The 18,212-nt window shown below is 39.1% G+C and overlaps 1 protein-coding gene across 1 annotated transcript in view; it reads right to left on the reverse strand.

Moving 5' to 3' along the window:
* Positions 1-18,212, reverse strand: part of LOC138853105 (uncharacterized) — a 100,092-nt gene that overhangs the window by 72,490 nt on the left and 9,390 nt on the right. The window contains 5 exon segments of the mRNA XM_070087726.1: positions 4,475-4,725; positions 5,612-5,780; positions 7,699-7,901; positions 8,784-8,957; positions 13,495-13,761. Of these exon segments, the coding sequence (XP_069943827.1) occupies positions 4,475-4,725; positions 5,612-5,780; positions 7,699-7,901; positions 8,784-8,957; positions 13,495-13,761 (1,064 nt within the window).

Consider the following 18,212-nt stretch of genomic DNA (forward strand, 5'->3'; position numbering starts at 1 on the left):
GTGTCACAAACCTTCTGGAGTTTAATGATAAAGCAACAGAAGACACGTGAGAGAGGGGGTGGGCTGATTGCATTTTCTTGGACTGCAAGAAGGCCTTCGACACAGTTTCTCACAAGAGATTAGTGCAGAAGTTGGAGAACCAGGCGTGTATAACGGAAGGGCACTGCAATGGATCAGAGAATATCTGACAGCGAGGCAGCAACAAGTCATGGTACGTGACGAGGTATCAGAGTGGGCACCTGTGACTAGTGGGGTCCCACAGGGGACGGTCATAAGACCAGTGCTATTTTTGGTATATGTGAATGACAGGGAACGGATAGACTCAGAAGTGTCCCTGTTCGCAGATGATGTGAAGTTAATGAGGAGAATTAAATCAGATGAGGATCATTCAGGACTTCAAAGAGACCTGGTCAGACTGGACACCTGGTCCAGCAACTGACTTCTCGAATTTAACCCAGCCAAATGAAAAATCATGAAGACCGGGGGAGGGCAAAGAAGACCGCAGACAGAGTACAGGCTAGGTGGCCAAAGACTGCAAACCTCTCTCAAAGAGAAAGATTTTGGGGAGAGTATAACACCGAGCAAGTCTCCAGAAGCACACATCAACAAGATAACTGCTGCAGCATATGGGCGGCTGGCAAACCTGAGAATAGCATTCCGATACCTAAGTAAGGAATCTTTCAAGACACTGTACGTCAGGCCCATACTGGAGTACGCAGCACCAATTTGGAACCCACACCGGGTCAAGCACGTCAAGAAATTAGAGAAAGTGCAAAAGTTTTCGACAATGTTAGTTCCAGAACTAAGGGATATATCCTACAAAGAAAGGTTAAGGGAAATCGCCCTGACGACACTGGAGGACAGGAGGGTTAGGGAAGACATGATAACGACATACAAAACATTGCGTGGAATAGACAAGGTGGACAAAGACAGGATGTTCCAGAGAGGGGACACAGAAACATGGGGTCACACTTGAAAGTTGAAGACTCAGATGAGTCAGAGGGATGTTAGGAAGTATTTCTTCAGTCATAGAGTTATCAGGAAGTGGAACAGTCTGGCGAGTGATGTAGTGGAGGCAGGAAACATACATAGTTTTAAGACGAGGTATGATAAAGCTCATGAAGCAGGGAAAGAGAGGACCTAGTAGCGTTCAGTGAAGAGGCGGGGCCAGGAGCTGATTCTCGACCCCTGCAACCACAATTAGGTGAGTACAATTAAGTGTGTACACACACACACACACACACACACACTCACACACACACCTCAGTAAAGAATCGTTGAAGACTCCGTACACCGTGTATGTCAGGCCCATATTGGAGTATGCAGCACAAGTTTGGGACCCACACCTGGTCAAGCATATCAAGAAACTGGAGAAAGTACAAAAGTTTGTAACAAGACTATCTCCAGCATTAAAGGGAATGTCCGACGAGAAAAGGTTAAGGGAAATCGGCCTGACGACACTGGAGGACGGGATGGTTAGGGGAGACATGATAACGACATATAAAATACTGCGAGGAATTAACATGGTGGACAGAGACAGAATGTTCCAGAGATGGGACACAGAAACAAGGGATCACAATTGGATATTGAAGACTCAGATGAGTCAGGGGGATGTTAGAAAGTATTTCTTCAGTTATAGAGTTGTCAGGGAGTAGAATAGTCTGGCAAGTGATGTAGTGGAGACAAGAGCCATACATAATTTTAAGACGAGGTTTGATAAAGTTCATGAGGCAGAGAGAGAAAGAGAGAGAGAGAGAGAGAGAGAGAGAGAGAGAGAGAGAGAGAGAGAGAGAGAGAGAGAGAGAGAGAGAGAGAGAGAGAGAGAGAGAGAGAGAGGCAGAGAGAGAGAGAGATAGATAGAGAGAGAGAGAGAGAGAGAGAGAGAGAGAGAGAGAGAGAGAGAGAGAGAGAGAGAGAGAGAGAGAGAGAGAGAGAGAGGATCTAGTAGCGGTCAGTGAAGAGGCAGGGCCAGGAGCTATGAATCGACCCCTGCAACCATAACTAGGTGTGTACAAATAGGTGAGTACGCACACACACACATACACACACACACACACACACACACACACACACACACACACACACACACACACACACACACACACACACATACACACACACACACACACACACACACACACACACACACACACACATACATACACACACACACACACACACACACACACACACACACACACAGACACACACACACACACACACACACACACACACTTGGGAATATTCAGACATAGCTGACCAATAAGGGGCCGAGAGTTTGCATTAAGGGGGTCAAGTCTTAATGAGACTAGTAACTAGTAGTGTTCCACAAGGATCAGTTTTGAGTCCATTGTTGCTCGTAGATTACATTAATGAACTTGATGAAGAATAAGAGTGACATGAGTGTTTGGTTGAATAATCATTTCTGACCTGGACACCAATGAACATCAGCAGAATTTAGACAAATTAACGTCACGGTCTTTGAAGTGGCAGATGCAGTTCAGCGTGGACAAAATGCAAAGGCCTAGTTTTTGGGAACGAAAGTAACCCTCATAATTATAAACTAGGTGATATAGAGTTTAATGAAACTGAATTTGAAAAATGCTTTGAAGTCATGGTAAGCAGAAATCTGTAGCCAATACAACAGTTTCTTAGTGTGTGCAATAAATGTAACAGCTTACCCCAAAAGGAAGGTTCCTTGATGCTGGTGAGGGGCTCTTGATCTAGGGAATTGGATCTGTGTTCCAGTTCCTTGAATTAAACCTGAATACCTTCCACATCCCCCCACAGGCGCTGTATAATCCTACGGTTTTAACCCTTCCCCCTTGATTATAAAAATACTGATAAATTAGACACATATGCTACACCTGGGTATCTTTATTGAGGAAACGTTTCGCCACACAGTGGCGAAATTAGTCCACACAAAGGAGAATCGTGAAGAACAGGAGGAGTTTGAGGTAATCAGTCCCTCAGCCCTGAGTCGCTGTAGTCAGTCCATCAATCTTGAAAAGAATGCAGCATATGTGCGAAGAAGTAGCTTACATACTGTAGGCAGGAGAGGTGCAGCATTCGTAGGTGGTATCACATTTGTCCAGTGTGGAAGTAGGTCGTGAAGAATTCCCTGTATTATGATCCCAAGATGTTGCTGTGTCAGACAGTAATGTAGATGAATGGTTCAGAGAACGACAAGTTTATAAATTAACTTCTTCAGTCCTGATGCAGAGGTAACTAAGAAACAAGTTTATATAGTGGCAGGAGTCATCTACATAATAATAATGATTATCTAACAGTTTACTTGCATTTATATCAAGACGTATAAGGAAGACAACTTCAAAAAGTTGTTTTAGAGCTCTATACATCAATGGTAAGTGCTGAAAAAGACTCGTATGTATAGTTCAGGTCATTTATTGTAGGAAACGTTTCGCCACGATTGGCTTCTTCAGTCCTGATACAGAGGTAACTAAGAAACAAGTTTATATAGTGGCAGGAGTCAGGTAGAAAGTTGCATAACCTCTTTAATTGTGCGAGACATCTCGACGTGAGTGATAAGAAACTTGCAAGTTTCGACGTCACTGCCTTATTCACGAATGTTCCAGTTGATCAAGCTATTGGGTTAATGACGATACGAAGTTACATGTAAGTAAGTAAGTTTATTCAGGTATACACAAATACAGTTACATAGAACTATCATACATAGCAGCATATGTGTAGAGAACCTGGGATAACCCAAAAAAGTCAGACAGAGTCTCGTATACCGTAACTACGTGTTCGTTTTAACTGTTTTATATTTGAAGATAAATATAAACAACTGCTCAGGCTAGCCATGGGTTCACCCCCTTAGTGCAGTACTGGCCAGTTTAAATCTGGAGGACCTAGAGTCCAGGCGGAATACCATCCCTAGATCAGTTACATGGATGCGGTGCGTGGACAATATTTGGTCATTGTACCCAAAAGCCTAGAAGTACGTGACATCCTCAATACATTCATCACTCTACAATTAAATTTACACTTGAAGAGGAAATGGACAACCAGTTTCCATTTCTCGGAGTACTCCTACTCACAGGTGAAAACAGACTCTCTTTTAAAGTCTACATAAAACCAACCTACAAAAACGAATTGCATTTCTTCTTTCACAGTGACACCAGGACTAAAAGATGGGTAGTTATAGACGTCTTTCTGAGACGTTACAGAATTTCCAGTCCACAGTTCTTCGATGAAGAATACATATAAAATACACATTAATTCAGCTCGCTACAGTTTCTGTTGCACTTGATTCGTGATTGCAGGAAACGTGCGACACTTCCTTAACAAGATTAACACCAGTCAATTTGTAGGAAAGTCTCCTTGTTGCATGGTTTTGCCTGTCAGCGACGTTACTATTAACGTTTCTGAAATAAGAGCTGGAGATGCGAGGGGCTCCAAGAAGGCAACAAGGACACCTCTAAGACACCAGCAAAAAAAGAGGTGTCCTTACTGGCATCTTCTTGAGAGTTCTTCGCATCTCCAGCCCTTGTTTTCTTGAAGAAGAATGTATCTACATAACACAAGCCTTTACATGTCTTCAGTTTACATCTTTCTTCATCTGGGATTGCAGACTCAAGGCACAAGCTATTCTCAACAAGTCCCGCATAGAACAGCCCTGTAAGCAGTTTATGGTGCTCCCATGTGGTGATGTTGCCAAGAATACTCGCCGGGCACTTGCTAAGAGTAACATAAATGTTTCCACTATAAACACATCATTTATCAAAGACCTCTCTATAAAACGCAGACCCACACCTCGAACTCTCACAGCAGGCGTCTGTACATCCCTTGTGGATAATGTGCTACTAAATATGTAGGGAAACAGGCAGAAATGTTTGGGTCCGCCTGAACGAACATGGAAATGCCAGCAACAGAGACGACTTAAGGTATGCCTGTGTCCTCCACAGAGACTCCATGGAATATGATGAATTGGGATGAAGCACAACTTGTTCTCACCGACCAAGACCTTAGACACCGACGACATCTGTAAGCCTCGCTACACGCCGTTACAGACACTCTGACGGCGCGTAGCGTCTTTTAACCCCTGTATGTTAGATGTCATCAAGGTCCCAGGACCGATACGGGCTCTAATAAATATATTCTAGTGTTTGCTTACGAGTTTTTTCTTAACCAGATCTATAGTATAACCTTTGGACTTCTGTTGCTTACACTTCTTGATATAAATCCCAGTGATCTATTTGCCTTATTACGTACACTTAGGCACTACTGTCTTGGTTTCAGGTTGCTGCTTATCATAACCCCCAAGTCCTTTTCTCATTCTGAATGGTAAAGTACTACATTATTTAGTTTGTAAGCGCTAGGGTTATGGGCATTCCCGAGCTTCAAAACTTTCATTTATCTACATTGAACTGCATCTGCCACTTTTCTGACCACGACTTGAGTTTGTCTAAATCCTACTAAACTTCAGTAACATCTTCCTCTGAATCAGTTATCCTACCTATCTTTGTGTCATCCGTGAATTAGTTCAAAGCACTAGTTATTCCCTCGTCAAGGTCATTAATTTATATTATAAACAACAATGGGCCTAAAACTGATACCTACTTGTTACAGAGCCCCACTCTGATTTTACCACATAAGTGCACACTCTCTGTTTCCTATTGGCGAGCCATGATTAATTACAGCACTTTCTTTAATAGCCACTTTCTTTAAGAGTCTCTGGTGCGGCACTCTATCAAAAGCCTTACTAAAATCCAAATAAATAATATCGAATTCTTCATCGTGATCAACAGCCACGAAACCTTTATTGAAGAAAGTTAGTAATTAGTTAGGCAGGAACAGCCCCTCTCTCTCCCATACTGAGTAACATTAATGAGATAATTCCTATCAAGTGAACTTCTTAGAATATCAGCTATAATTGATTCTAGTAATTTGCTTACATTTGAGGTCAGGCGGTAATTTGATGATAAAGGCTTATCCCCTGCTTTAAAATTAGAAATTATTGGCCATCTTCCACATATCAGATACTACACCTGTTTGAAGAGATATATTAAAAATGTTAGTTAATGATTCACAAAGTTCCTTAAAAGCTCTTGAAAAAATTAAAGTTAAGACACTAGTGCAACATCTAGTTATCTTTATTGCAGACGTTACGCCATCCAGTTTCACCATCCAGTATATAGTTCTACTGTGTTCTAATTATGTCATAGAATGTGTATTGATAAAGCCACTGGATGGCGAAACGTCTACAATAAAGATAACCAGATGTTGCATATGTGTCTTAACTTTCATCTTGTCGGTATTGTGTACCTTTCTTGCACAACCTGTCAGGCACTGCAACATTATGGAATCTTGGTTCAGAGGACATCTACAAGACCTTCTTCACGGCTACTACAACTAACCCATCCCTTCGGGTAGGACCTACTTCCACTGGGGAATCCCGCCTACCAGTGACTATACCCTTCTTGCACACGTCCCTGTCCACTGACGCCTATATAAGCGCCAGTCTCCTTGCCTGTGCTCCAGAATCTCCCGAACCTCGGTGCTCTCCACACCAACTCCAAGGTTGAGGGACTGATTACCTCATCTTCTGTATATAGTTCTACTGTCTTCTAATTATGTCCTAGAATCTGTATTGATAAAGCCACTGGATGGCGAAACGTCTACAATAAAGATAACCAGATGTTGCACAAGTGTCTTAACTTTCATCTTGTCGGTATTGTATACCTTTCTTGCACAACCCTTGAAAAATGGTTCATTGGGGCTCGGGAATTTATTTTGCTTTAATCAGTCTACATGTTTATTTACTCTATCCCTAGTGACTGCGATATTACATAATTTATCTTCTTCGGGCCCTACATATAAATTAATTAATGGGATATTCTTAGAGACTTCCTGTATGAAAACCGAGAAGAAATAATTATTAAAAAAAATCGAGCATATTGTAAAGGTGACCTATCTTTTCTCTAACTTTTATTTTATATACATGGAAAAAACTTTCCGTTAGTTTTTGAATCACTAGCAACTTTCATTTCATAATCCCGTTTAGCTTTTCTTATCTCCTTTTTAACCTCATCTTAACGTGAGCATAATGATTCATAAGATGACCCTTACCTCTTTCGATGCGTCTATATATTCCTTTTTTCTGCCTTAAAATATGTTTGAGCTTATTGATCATTCATTTCAGGTCATTTCTATTCGATTTTATTTCTTTATGTGTAATAAATGTAGAGAGAGAGGTGATATCATTGAAGTTAGATGATGGTTCAAGTAACAACCAGAAACAATGGTTTTAAATTACATAAATTTAGATTTAGAAAGGACGTAGGTAAATACAAGTTTTCAAACAGAGTTGTCGATCTGTGGAAGAATCTGCCGTGTATGGTAACAGAGGTTAAGACCTGGGGTAACTTTAAAAAGAGAATGGATAAATAAACGAGTGAAAAGGGCTGGGTTTGATTAGTACCTGACGTACTGAAGCGTATTCATGGGTAGTTTAGGGTAAAGGTTGGATAATTACATGTGATAATGCATGGTTTTGATACGGACCTGCCTTGTGTGGGCTAGCAAGCCTTCTGCAGTGTTCCTCCATTCTTATGTTCTTATTAAATCCAAGCTTTAGCTGTTCATCTGCCTCATTATTTGTCCTCAAATTTATTTTTTTACCTATAAATTTTCCGTCCCTGAAACTTAAAAATAGAGATATGGACGTCTACTTACTTTCTTGAGTGAGATTCTTCATAAGCTGTTTGTATTGGTAGAGAGGTGGTAGGTGAAGGTAGAAATCATGGAGGGCGAGGTAGAGAACATTGACAGTGTTGCGGAGACTATGGTGGAGGAGCACCTCCTTCACTGTCGACCTCCCACCCACCATAACAACCACAGTCTCTGGTAACATCCATAAACCTGACTCTTCAAGCAATCTGATGAGAAATTAAGGTATCTCTTTAACTTTTAACTCTCTCTTAATGTTACTTGTCATAGAATATATTTCTTACGTGAAATTTGAAACAAGCTGATATTAGATATTCATGCCCCTTATTGTTATAAATAAGTGTTTCGTTTATCAAGAATATTTATCTTGATAACCGTAGCGCCCTCAGAAAAAATCATGCCATAATTATTTTATGTTTCTATTTTCTATTTTCATCTAATATTATATTGCTAACATTATTTTCGGTAATAGCTAAAGCAAAAATATCGTGCTTTATATTATTTATCTTATGTCTTCAGCTTACGTATATAGACAGGCTGTAAAAACTACACTACTCAGTATTCTCTAAAAGGAGAGTTATGATTGGCTACCCGTGCTGCAAATTCCAAGTTGAAGCGTCAAGATTATCTCCACTTCATCTTTGCCAGTTTGTAAGTCTCCATTCTATGACCTCAGCCTCACATTGCTCCAGACTATGGAGAAGAACGTTTCTCCAGGCTAAGGGACTGACCACCTCAAAACTACGTCTTCGAGGGTGATGGACTGATTATATCCACTTTACATCTCTACTGCTTCTGCTGTCTCCTCTGTATCTGGATGAAGCAGCCTACTGTGTGCGCGAAACGTTTCAGAATAAAGAAGCGTAACCGTTGCACCGATGCATGTCATAAAGATATGCATCGGAGAGTAAGCAACTAGTTACCGTAGTGATCAAAGTCATAATCTGTTGTAATCAGTGTAACTTAAGCTGAAACACTATGATGAGAAACTCTATATATCTTACATTCTTTATTAATATATTTGCATTATTTTTGTTTCTGTGTAAACTGTTTACTGATATTTTGTCAGTGAAATAATTTGTATGAGTTACCTGAGAACGAGACTGGTGCTGTTGATGTCAGTCAGGTCGATGATGAGTCCTCGACAAGTAGTTCTGACGTCGTGCCACAGACCCTTAAAAAGCAATTTCTGTTCCAGCTGGTACTTGGAGGACATTAACCCAGTCTCCACCACCACGCCAGCCTCCACACTCTCACTCAGGCTTCTGAGGGATACAAAGTCACATTATTTCACCAATGAAATTGTCCAGTAAATTCATGTTTTTTTTTTTTTTCAGCCCTTCCCTGCCAAGGTCTGACATACTTGCTGCAGACTCGCTCTCGCTTTTCCTTGAACATTTTCAATTGAATTCTCATGACTTGGCGGTGTGCACCAAAGACTGAATATTATAATGGTATACAATACTGACAGGTTGGTAAATAAGACATATGTGCAACAGTTAGGTATCTTTATTAGGAAACGTTTCGCCTACGCAGTAGGCTTCTTCAGCCGAGTACAGAAAAACTGGCAGAAACAACAGAGACGTGAGGGCGATGTAATCAGCTCATCACACTTGAAGACTGTTTTAGGCTCGGTTCCTGATGCTATGGGTAAAGAGGACCCAGACTCAGCCGCTCATGATACCGACTTCCAAAGTATCGTTCCTTCTCTGGTATTTCCGAGAGATACTTTTAAGTGGTTTCCTGAATCTTTTCGTTTCCCAGTTTTTACAAAGAAAAAAAATTGTAACTTGAGAACACCTCATCTGAGTGGCCTTATTTTTTTCGAAGCTGATTTACTGTACCGAGGGGAGGATTCATGCATAATTGCATGATCAGAGTGATATACCCTTTTCCTAAAATTCCGAACCCATGCAGTAACTTAAGACAGCCTCTGTTCAGCGCCTTGAAACCTTTAAAAAATGTGTATCCTAATTAGAAGAGTGTTGGGATTGTTGATCTTGTGTGTAGGTATCATTATGCCAACATTATGCGTAAACTAGAGCAGAATTTACACCCAGTATATGTAATGGATGATGCATCCTAAAAACAGGATACTATTCAGTAAATTATTTTCATGTAAGTTCAAAACTTTCTCTGTAATAAAATAGCTAAAGAAAATTTTGAAGTAATACATATATGTGATACCTGGAACTACCTTTTCTGCTCGGCTTCAACTTTTACCTCTGGTGTTTCTTGCTGAACGCTGGGTTCATTTTATTACTGGGTTCCATTGGTCTCAGTTTGCGAATTTTATTATATAAATTATTAAATTACTTTCTGCTAATTCAACGATAAAATTTTGATCGGTTACAATAGTTTAACAATAATATATCTAGCAAGAATGATGATTCTCCGTAACTTCAACACTCTTGCAACAATAATACCTGGAGTTTACCTGGAGTGTTCCGAGGGTCAACGCCCCGGAGGCCCAGTCCATTTCCAGGCCTCGCGGTGGGTCAGGGCCCTGTGAACAAGGATGGCAGCACGCAAACCGACATACGGACCACGGCCTGGCTTGTTAAGTACGGTCTTTGTCTGTCCAGCTCCCTCTTGAAGACAGCCAGGGGTCTATTGGTAATCTCACTTATGTATTCCGGGGAAACAGTTGAAGAGGCTTGGGTCACTGACATTTACTGTATTTTCTCTTAGCTTATTCATGGCGCCCCAGCTTTGTATTGGGGGGATGCTGTAAGGCTTGCCGAGTCTTTTGCTTTCGCAGGGAGTGATTTCCGTGTTCAAATTTGAGACTAGTCACGCTAGGATTATCCAATTGTATATTATCATGTATCTTTCTCGCCTGAGCTCCAAGGAGTACATGTCATGGTGCTTCAACAGCTCCCAATAATTTAGGTGTTTTATCATACAGTATATTCTCTAGATCTGTAATTTCGCCTGCTTTGAAAGGGGCCGCTAATGTACAAAAATATTCCAGCCTAGTGAGAGAACAAGCGATTTGAAGAGAATCATCGTTGACTTCGTATTCCTAGTTTTGAATGTTCTAATTATCCATCCTATCATATTTCTAGCAGATATGTTAGATACATTGTTGTAATCTTTGAAAGAGACATTCTTTGACATTATCACTTCCAGGCCCCTCAAATCATTATATCGCTCTACTGTACAGTTGGAATTTGTTTTGTACTCCGATCCACTTTTTTATTTCCTTGAGTTTTCCATAGCGAATAATTTAAATTTCTCTTCATATAACTTGATGTTTTCTGAGGCCCATTTAAAGGCTTGCTGAATGTCAAGATTCCCTTAAGAACATAAGAACATAAGAAATAAGGAACACTGCAACAGGCCTACTGACCCATGCGGAGCAGGTCCATGTCCCCCCCGGATTAGACCAATGACCCCCCCCCGGATTAGCCCAATGACCCACCCAGTCTGGTCACCTCCACTCAAGGACGGAGCACGGCACCAGACCCAGCAGCACAAGCTAGTCAGGTCCAACTCACACCCACCCACTCCCACTCATGTATTTATCTAACCTATTTTTAAAACTACACAACGTTTTAGCCTCAATAACTGTACTCGGGAGCTTGTTCCACTCATCCACAACTCTATTACCAAACCAGTGCTTTCCTATATCCTTCCTGAATCTGAATATTTCCAACTTGAAATCATTGCTGTGAGTCCTGTCTTGGCTGGAAATTTTCAGCACGCTATTTACATCCCCTTTATTTATTCCTGTTTTCCATTTATACACCTCGATCATATCCCACCTAATTCTACGCCTTTCGAGAGAGTGCAGATTCAGGGCCCTCAGTCTATCCTCAAAGGGAAGATTTCTGATACATGGGATCATCTTCGTCATCCTCCTCTGTACGTTTTCCAGAGCATTTATATCCATTCTGTAATACGGTGACCAGAACTGAGCAGCATAGTCTAAATGAGGCCTAACCAAGGAAATATAGAGTTGAAGGACAACCTGAGGACTTCTATTATTTATACTTCTAGATATGAAGCCAAGAATTCTGTTAGCTTTGTTGCGAACACTAATGCACTGTTGTCCTGATTTTAGATTACCGCTAACCAGAATTCCTAAATCCTTTTCGCAATCAGTAGTATTACGATCTACATTATTTAGTTTATATGTGGCATGGTTATTTAACTGCCCAACATTTAGAACTTTGCATTTGTCAACATTAAACTGCATCTGCCACTTCTCCGACCATTGCTTCAGTCTATTCAAATCATCCTGGAGTGCACTTGTGTCCTCATTAGAATGAATTGCACGGCCTATTTTGGTGTCATCAGCAAATTTGCTTATGTCGCTATTTATTCCCTCATCTATGTCGTTTATGTAAATTGTGAACAACAACGGGCCCAACACTGACCCCTGAGGAACACCGCTTGTGACGTGCCCCCATTCTGATTTCTCCCCATTTATGCAAACTCTCTGCTATCTATTTGTCAGCCATACCTCTACCCAGGAAAAAATTTATTCTCAAATTATCAACGCTAATATTAACCAACATCTAGAATTTATGAAATAATTTGCAGTTTACCTATCGCGTGTCTGAAGGTGCAGGAGGCTGGGGTTATGTGATTTGGGCATACTTTTCACCGGTCGAGCAGGGATCTAAATGCGCCTAGTTTCGAGCTATTATCCGGTACTGGTCAGAAGACTTCGGCATCACTAGTGTGTCTCAGCGAATGAGTAACATTTTTTTCCAATTAAGCCAACATCTTTCTATCACTGTCGAACGAGGAACAACTGCACTCATGTCTGCAAGTTTGATATAATACTCACATTACTCACTCATGGATTCCATAGGAACGACGTCTAGCACCTCTCTGCTTGTCCTGCCGGATAATTTTAACAGTCATCCACATATTAATGCAGAATTCACTTGTGGCATTTATTACGCCCTCACACACTTACTGACCTCAGCGATCAGTCCCATCTTGAATTAAGAAATACTCACTTTCACACTGTGTCAGAAACTGACTTATTGCAACAACTTTGATATTAATTTTGCACCTTTACTAACCTCAACTTGTTAACAGTTGCTTTCCACCTCCACTAAGTCCTGTCTCGCATATTCCTCTTTACAAAGCTGTATCGCATATGCGTGCTTTAACTAATAATAATTATCATTGAAATGCTTTTCTTACTTAGAAACGCAGCATGAATTGTATATACATATACATGCATCTAAATCATATTGTGTGATTGGATTTACAACATGTAACGGGACTGGACATATGTGAAAAACAACAAAACAGGGAAGCTTATGTTCTCTATCATGTCTCACAAGTTTATGAATGAATCTGAGAGTTAAGCGAGACCATCATACAGGAACTGAATGTTTTCTTAAGATGTCTCAGAGGTTCGCAAATGTTTGAAATGTTACTATACATGTAATAACAATATTATATTAAATAAGGTCATTTCTGCATTAGCAGATCCTACGTCATTTAGATAAGTATGGTTAAATTATATGTGAGAAAAAGTTCAGAAAACAAACAGAATACGGAATATAAAATTGACAGACCTGATCTAAATTTGGAGTATACAATGTAATTACTAAAAATATAATTAATGAGATTCATATGAATAATCAGGAAAACATTTATTGGGCAATTAAAAACAGGAACATTATATCCTTAAGTGTCTTCTTTTATACCTTCATTCTACATAAAAAAAAAAAAAAACGAAAAACTCGGAAGGTAATAAATGTGTGAATGTGTTAACCTTGTTAAATGTGACTACACATATAATATATTTTAACCAACTGGAACAGTATATCTCACCTTAGTATTGCGGAGGTAATGTGTGAGTGTTGAGAAGTGGTGATGAGTACCAGGTGACAGCTGGAGAGATGATGCTCCACCACCTGGTTCACCATCACGGTCACCTGCTCCACCACCTGGTTCACCATCACGGTCACCTGCTCCACCACCTGGTTCACTATCACACTCACCTGCTCCACGGGTTCACCCACATCTTGACTAAGTATGGGCGCTGAATTTACCACAGCTGCCGCCAGCGCCACTATACGACAGCCTAATAACATAGTTCTGCCGAATAATATGAATATTCGAATTAATGGGAAACTTAAATATTTTTGTTTGTGGAATACATATATTGACTATTATATTATATGGTCTTCTTCCTTCAAGCGCTTCTTAAGTTTCCTTGTGATGTCTTCAGAGCTTCTCTTCTCAGCTTCAAACATTCAACATTTGTGTATCTCATGTAAAAAAAAAACAAAAGGTTCGAATCAGTTTAGCTTCCAGGTTCACAATTTTAAGAGCAAATGTTGCGGTAACTTATAAGCAAAATGTGTATATTCCTTAAAAAAAATTATGTATTATTTTTGGAATGTGTATTTGTAATATTTTTGGAATGTGTTTAAGACAATTTGCGATTTTTTTTTGCTTTTGAAAATTCAGGGGTATTTTATGGGTAATAAATTTAGAATGCTTTTACAAGAAGTAATGCAGGACTTATCTGTCACGCATTTTATATAACTGTTTCAAATATTTGCAGCTAGGAGATCCTGCCCAAGAATAATAGTTTCAGATAATGTCACTGATTTTGTAGCGGGTTTACAATATTTGATGGAGTTACAAGAGAATATAAATGTTCAGTATTAGTTATCCCAGCGAAGATGGATCTGAAAATTTATCACCCCCAGAGCTCATTGGCAGCGTGTTTTTAGGAACAAATGAAAGAAAACACTCAAGAGATGTCTATGGAAGGTGCTACACCTGAAATGTTTCAGTTTGGAAGAATTCTGAGCTGTGTAGTCGAGGCGGATAATCAAGTATATAATTGTCATCTTATATACATCAGGGGAACTCCTGCTGTGGATATATTAACGTCTTTCCATTTAATATGTGGACAAGAATTAAAGGCTGCACTTATCTCCAGAGATATTCTAGAAGAAAGTGAAGAAGAATATAATAACGCAGAATAGCTGCGGGATAAATTTAGTGAATTAAATAATTAATCATTAGTCTAACGTGTGGCGAAAACAACATCTGCTCACTCTATATGAAGACGTATGGTGCATCAGAAGCTGTGATTACGCAGAACATTCAACTCGGCGATAATGTACTGAAGCAGAGCAACATTTTAACATTGTACCTAGACTCACAAGGTGTTGGTAGGAATGTCAGTGTGTTGTGTTGTGGTCACAAAAGTCTGCATACTATTACCAAATTATTTCCCTTCGAACTAATTTAACAGTATAAAAGAAATGTGACCTGAGGATCTAAGGGAAAGTGACATGGTGAGAGTAATTGAAGAAAGTGCTGACCAAGAAATTCAAGATGAAGAAATCGAAAATAGGTCTCCGAGGACAGAAACAACTCAAGCTAGAATTAGCTGGTATCAATTCAAAGAAGAAGGAGCCATTTAAGTCATCTACAACGACCTCCGTACGGCAGTAATGTGGAAAATTTTGGAATAATTTATATCTCATAACTGATAGGGTTAATAATGCTTATATAATGAAAGTGATTATCGTTGAAGTGACTTAAAATGTGTTAATGTCACAGGGGAATTAACATATCCCTTATTTATTGTAATAAGTTAATTAAAGGTGGAATTATTGTAATATTGAAATAATTAAAATTTTGACAAGGAAAATATATTACACACCTAAATATATCACTAAATTTTAACAAAAATATGGTAATAACAGGAGAGAACATATATATATATATATATATATATATATATATATATATATATATATATATATATATATATATATATATATATATATATATATATATATATATATATATATATATATATATATATAGGGAAGTACCATATATATATATATATATATATATATATATATATATATATATATATATATATATATTATATATATATATACATATATATATATATATATATATATATATATATATATATATATATATATATATATATATAACTATATATATATATATATTTATGTATATATATATATATATATATATATATATATATATATATATATATATATATATATATATATATATATATATATATATATATATATGTCGTGCCGAATAGGCAGAACTTGCGATCTTGGCTTAAATAGCAACGCTCATCTTGCCATATAGGACAAGTGAAAATTCGTGTATGCAATAATTTCGCCAAAATCATTCTGAACCTAACGAAAAAAATATATTTCACTGCGTTTGTTTAGTATTAAATTATTGTAAACAAATCTAAAATATATTTAGTTGGGTTAGGCTAAAATAAATTGCGCTTCTTATAATAAGGTTAGGTAAGTTTTCTAAGTTCCGTTTGGTGCAAAATTCTAAATTTTTACATCAACATAATGAAAAAAATATATCTTTAAACGTATAAGAGAAAATTTTAGAAAAGACTTAATTTTAAATGAGTTCTTGCTAATTGACCAGTTTTACATATTCGGCACGACATATATATATATATATATATATATATATATATATATATATATATATATATATATATATATATATATATATATATATATATATATATATATATATATCTTCATTATTAAATTATTGTAAACTTATCTAAAATATATTTAGTTGGATTATGCTCAATTTAATTGCACTTGTTATAATAAGGTTAGGTAAGTTTTCTAAGGTTCTTTTGGAACAAAATTCTTAATTTTTACATTAACATAAATCAAAAATATATATAATTAAACGTATAAGAGAAACCCTTAGAAATGATTTAAATGTAAATGAGATCTTGCTAATCCACCAGTTTTACCTATTTGACACGACATATGTATATATTTATATGTGTGTTGTGTGTGTGTGTGTGTGTACTCACCTAGTTGACCTAGTTGAGGTTGCAGGGGTCGAGTCCAAGCTCCTGGCCCCGCCTCTTCACTGGTCGCTACTAGGTCACTCTCCCTGAACCATGAGCTTTATCGTACCTCTGCTTAAAGCTATGTATGGATCCTGCCTCCACTACATCGCTTCCCAAACTATTCCACTTACTGACTACTCTGTGGCTGAAGAAATACTTCCTAACATCCCTGTGATTCATCTGTGTCTTCAACTTCCAACTGTGTCCCCTTGTTACTGTGTCCAATCTCTGGAACATCCTGTCTTTGTCCACCTTGTCAATTCCTCTCAGTATTTTGTATGTCGTTATCATGTCCCCCCTATCTCTCCTGTCCTCCAGTGTCGTCAGGTTGATTTCCCTTAACCTCTCCTCGTAGGACATACCTCTTAGCTCTGGGACTAGTCTTGTTGCAAACCTATGCACTTTCTCTAGTTTCTTTACATGCTTGGCTAGGTGTGGGTTCCAAACTGGTGCCGCATACTCCAATATGGGCCTAACGTACACGGTGTACAGGGTCCTGAACGATTCCTTATTAAGATGTCGGAATGCTGTTCTGAGGTTTGCCAGGCGCCCATATGCTGCAGCAGTTATTTGGTTGATGTGCGCTTCAGGAGATGTGCCTGGTGTTATACTCACCCGAAGATCTTTTTCCTTGAGTGATGTTTGTAGTCTCTGACCCCTTAGACTGTACTCCATCTGCGATCTTCTTTGCCCTTCCCCAATCCTCATGAGTTTGCACTTGGTGGGATTGAACTCCAGGAGCCAGTTGCTGGACCAGGTCTGCAGCCTGTCCAGATCCCTTTGTATTTCTGCCTGGTCTTCGATCGAATGAACTCTTCTCATCAACTTCACGTCATCTGCAAACAGTGACACCCCGGAGTTTATTCCTTCCGTCATGTCGTTCACAAATACCAGAAACAGCACTGGTCCTAGGACTGACCCCTGTGGGACCCCGCTGGTCACAGGTGCCCACTCTGACACCTCTCCTCGTACCATTACTCGCTGCTGTCTTCCTGACAAGTATTCCCTGATCCATTGCAGTGCCTTCCCTGTTATTCCTGCTTGGTCTTCCAGTTTTTGCACTAATCTCTTGTGTGGTACTGTGTCAAACGCCTTCTTGCAGTCTAAGAAAATGCAATCCACCCACCCTTCTCTCTCTTGTCTTACTGCTGTCACCATGTCATAGAACTCCAGTAGGTTTGTGACACAGGATTTCCCGTCTCTGAAACCATGTTGTCTGCTGGTGATGAGATCATTCCTTTCTAGATGTTCCACCATTATTCTCCTGACAATTTTTTCCATGATTTTGCATGCTATACATGTCAGTGACACTGGTCTGTAGTTTAGTGCTTCATGTCTGTATCCTTTTTTAAAGATTGGTACCACATTTGCTGTCTTCCATGCCTCAGGCAATCTCCCTGTTTCGATAGATGTATTGAATATTGTTGTTAGGGGTACACATAGCGCCTCTGCTCCCTCTCTCAGGACCCATGGAGAGATGTTATCTGGCCCCATTGCCTTTGAGATATCTAGCTCACTCAGAAGCCTCTTCACTTCTTCCTCGGTTGTGTGTACTGTGTCCAGCACATGGTGGTTTACCCCACCTCTCCGTCTTTCTGGAGCCCCTTCTGTCTCCTCTGTGAACACTTTGAAT

Source organism: Cherax quadricarinatus, chromosome 22, assembly GCF_038502225.1.
Source record: "Cherax quadricarinatus isolate ZL_2023a chromosome 22, ASM3850222v1, whole genome shotgun sequence".
Taxonomy (NCBI): domain Eukaryota; kingdom Metazoa; phylum Arthropoda; class Malacostraca; order Decapoda; family Parastacidae; genus Cherax; species Cherax quadricarinatus.